This window comes from Physeter macrocephalus, chromosome 14, assembly GCF_002837175.3.
Source record: "Physeter macrocephalus isolate SW-GA chromosome 14, ASM283717v5, whole genome shotgun sequence".
Classification (NCBI taxonomy): Eukaryota; Metazoa; Chordata; class Mammalia; order Artiodactyla; family Physeteridae; genus Physeter; species Physeter macrocephalus.
In genome coordinates this window covers 60489167-60490357 of record NC_041227.1, presented here as the reverse complement: position 1 = coordinate 60490357, position 1191 = coordinate 60489167, and the positions used below count along the sequence as shown (strand labels likewise).

Genomic DNA, 1191 nt, shown 5'->3' with positions numbered 1-1191 from the left:
AGCCCCCCGACTCTTTTTGGAGGGGAAGGTGGGCAAGTGTAACGGTGAGGGTATTTCAGAGCATATTTCACATTGCAGGGAATCAGGTCTGGTGCTCGAGAGTACTCCGCTTTCTCTATTTAATTTAGGTTTTTGCAATGTGAAGAAATGGTCAAGGTGTCAGGACTATGGGCATTTCAGGTGGAGGCTGGGTAAATAGATATCCACCCTCTTTTTTTTTTTAATTTCCATAAAGGCACGCCTCCGTGTGTGTGTGTGTGCACCCCCCGCCCCCCGCAAGGGCACCCCAGGTTCTTAATTGTATGCTTCTTTACACCTTACTGCCCGGCTCTCAGAGGGTCAGGTGTTTTCCCGGGCTTAAGTGGGAGGGTGTGCGTGTGGGAGTGGTGGCGGAGATTCCCCTCTCCCGTGATCCCCTGCGGCGAGGCCGGACCTCGGCGTGGTTCGCGGAGAGTGCAGACTACCGCAGGGCGCGGGAGGATCGTCCGCCCGCTGAGCCCGGCCCCGCCCCCAGCCCCGCCCAGGCCCCGCCCTTCTGATTCGGCCTCGCCCCTCTTCCCTGGCCCGGCGGGCGCCAGCCCCGCCCCTCGCTCCCAGCATGCTGTGCGGCAGCGGCAGCGCGGCGGGCGGAGCCGGGAGGTGGGGTAACCGTGGCTGTGTGAGCGGCGTCGCCACCGCCTCCTCCTCGCTGTTCTCCTCCTCCTGCGCCCCGGCGTCGCGGGCCGCGTACGGCCCTGTAAGAGACGTCGCCTCCCCTTCCTCCGCCTCCCTCTCACCGCGCCGCTCCCGCTTCCCAGTCCTGCGCTGCGGGCTCAGGCGGAACCCGGAACGGCCGTCCGCCTCCCCCGCCCTCCGCCGCCTCCTCCTCCTGCTCGGCTTCCTCCTCAGCCCCGGGCCGGAGCGAAGTGTCGGCGGCGGCCGATTCGGGCGGCGACTCGCGCTTCTTCGGGCGGCGGCGCTTGGCCATGTCGTGTCGGGGAAGGTAATGAGCCGCAGAGCCCCGGGGTCTCGGCTGAGCAGCGGCGGCGGTGGCACCAAGTACCCGCGGAGCTGGAATGACTGGCAACCCAGGTGGGTGAGCTGGCGCCCAGCCCGCCGACCCGACCCCGGGCCCCGCCTCGGGCGGGCCGAGGCCTAGGACCGCCGGGGTGGGAGGCGCGGCCTAAGCTCCCCACCCTCCCCCCCCCAACC

General features: G+C 67.7%; 1 protein-coding gene across 2 annotated transcripts in view; it reads left to right on the top strand.

The window, feature by feature from the left end:
• Positions 1-577: 577 nt before the first annotated feature.
• SMG1 (SMG1 nonsense mediated mRNA decay associated PI3K related kinase) overlaps positions 578-1191 on the top strand; it is a 100014-nt gene continuing 99400 nt past the window's right edge. For both annotated transcript variants that reach the window (XM_024123659.3, XM_024123658.3), the window contains exon 1: positions 578-1071. In XM_024123659.3, coding sequence (XP_023979427.2) covers positions 599-1071 — 473 coding nt within the window. In that variant the 5' untranslated portion in view covers positions 578-598. The remainder of the gene's footprint in view (positions 1072-1191) is intronic.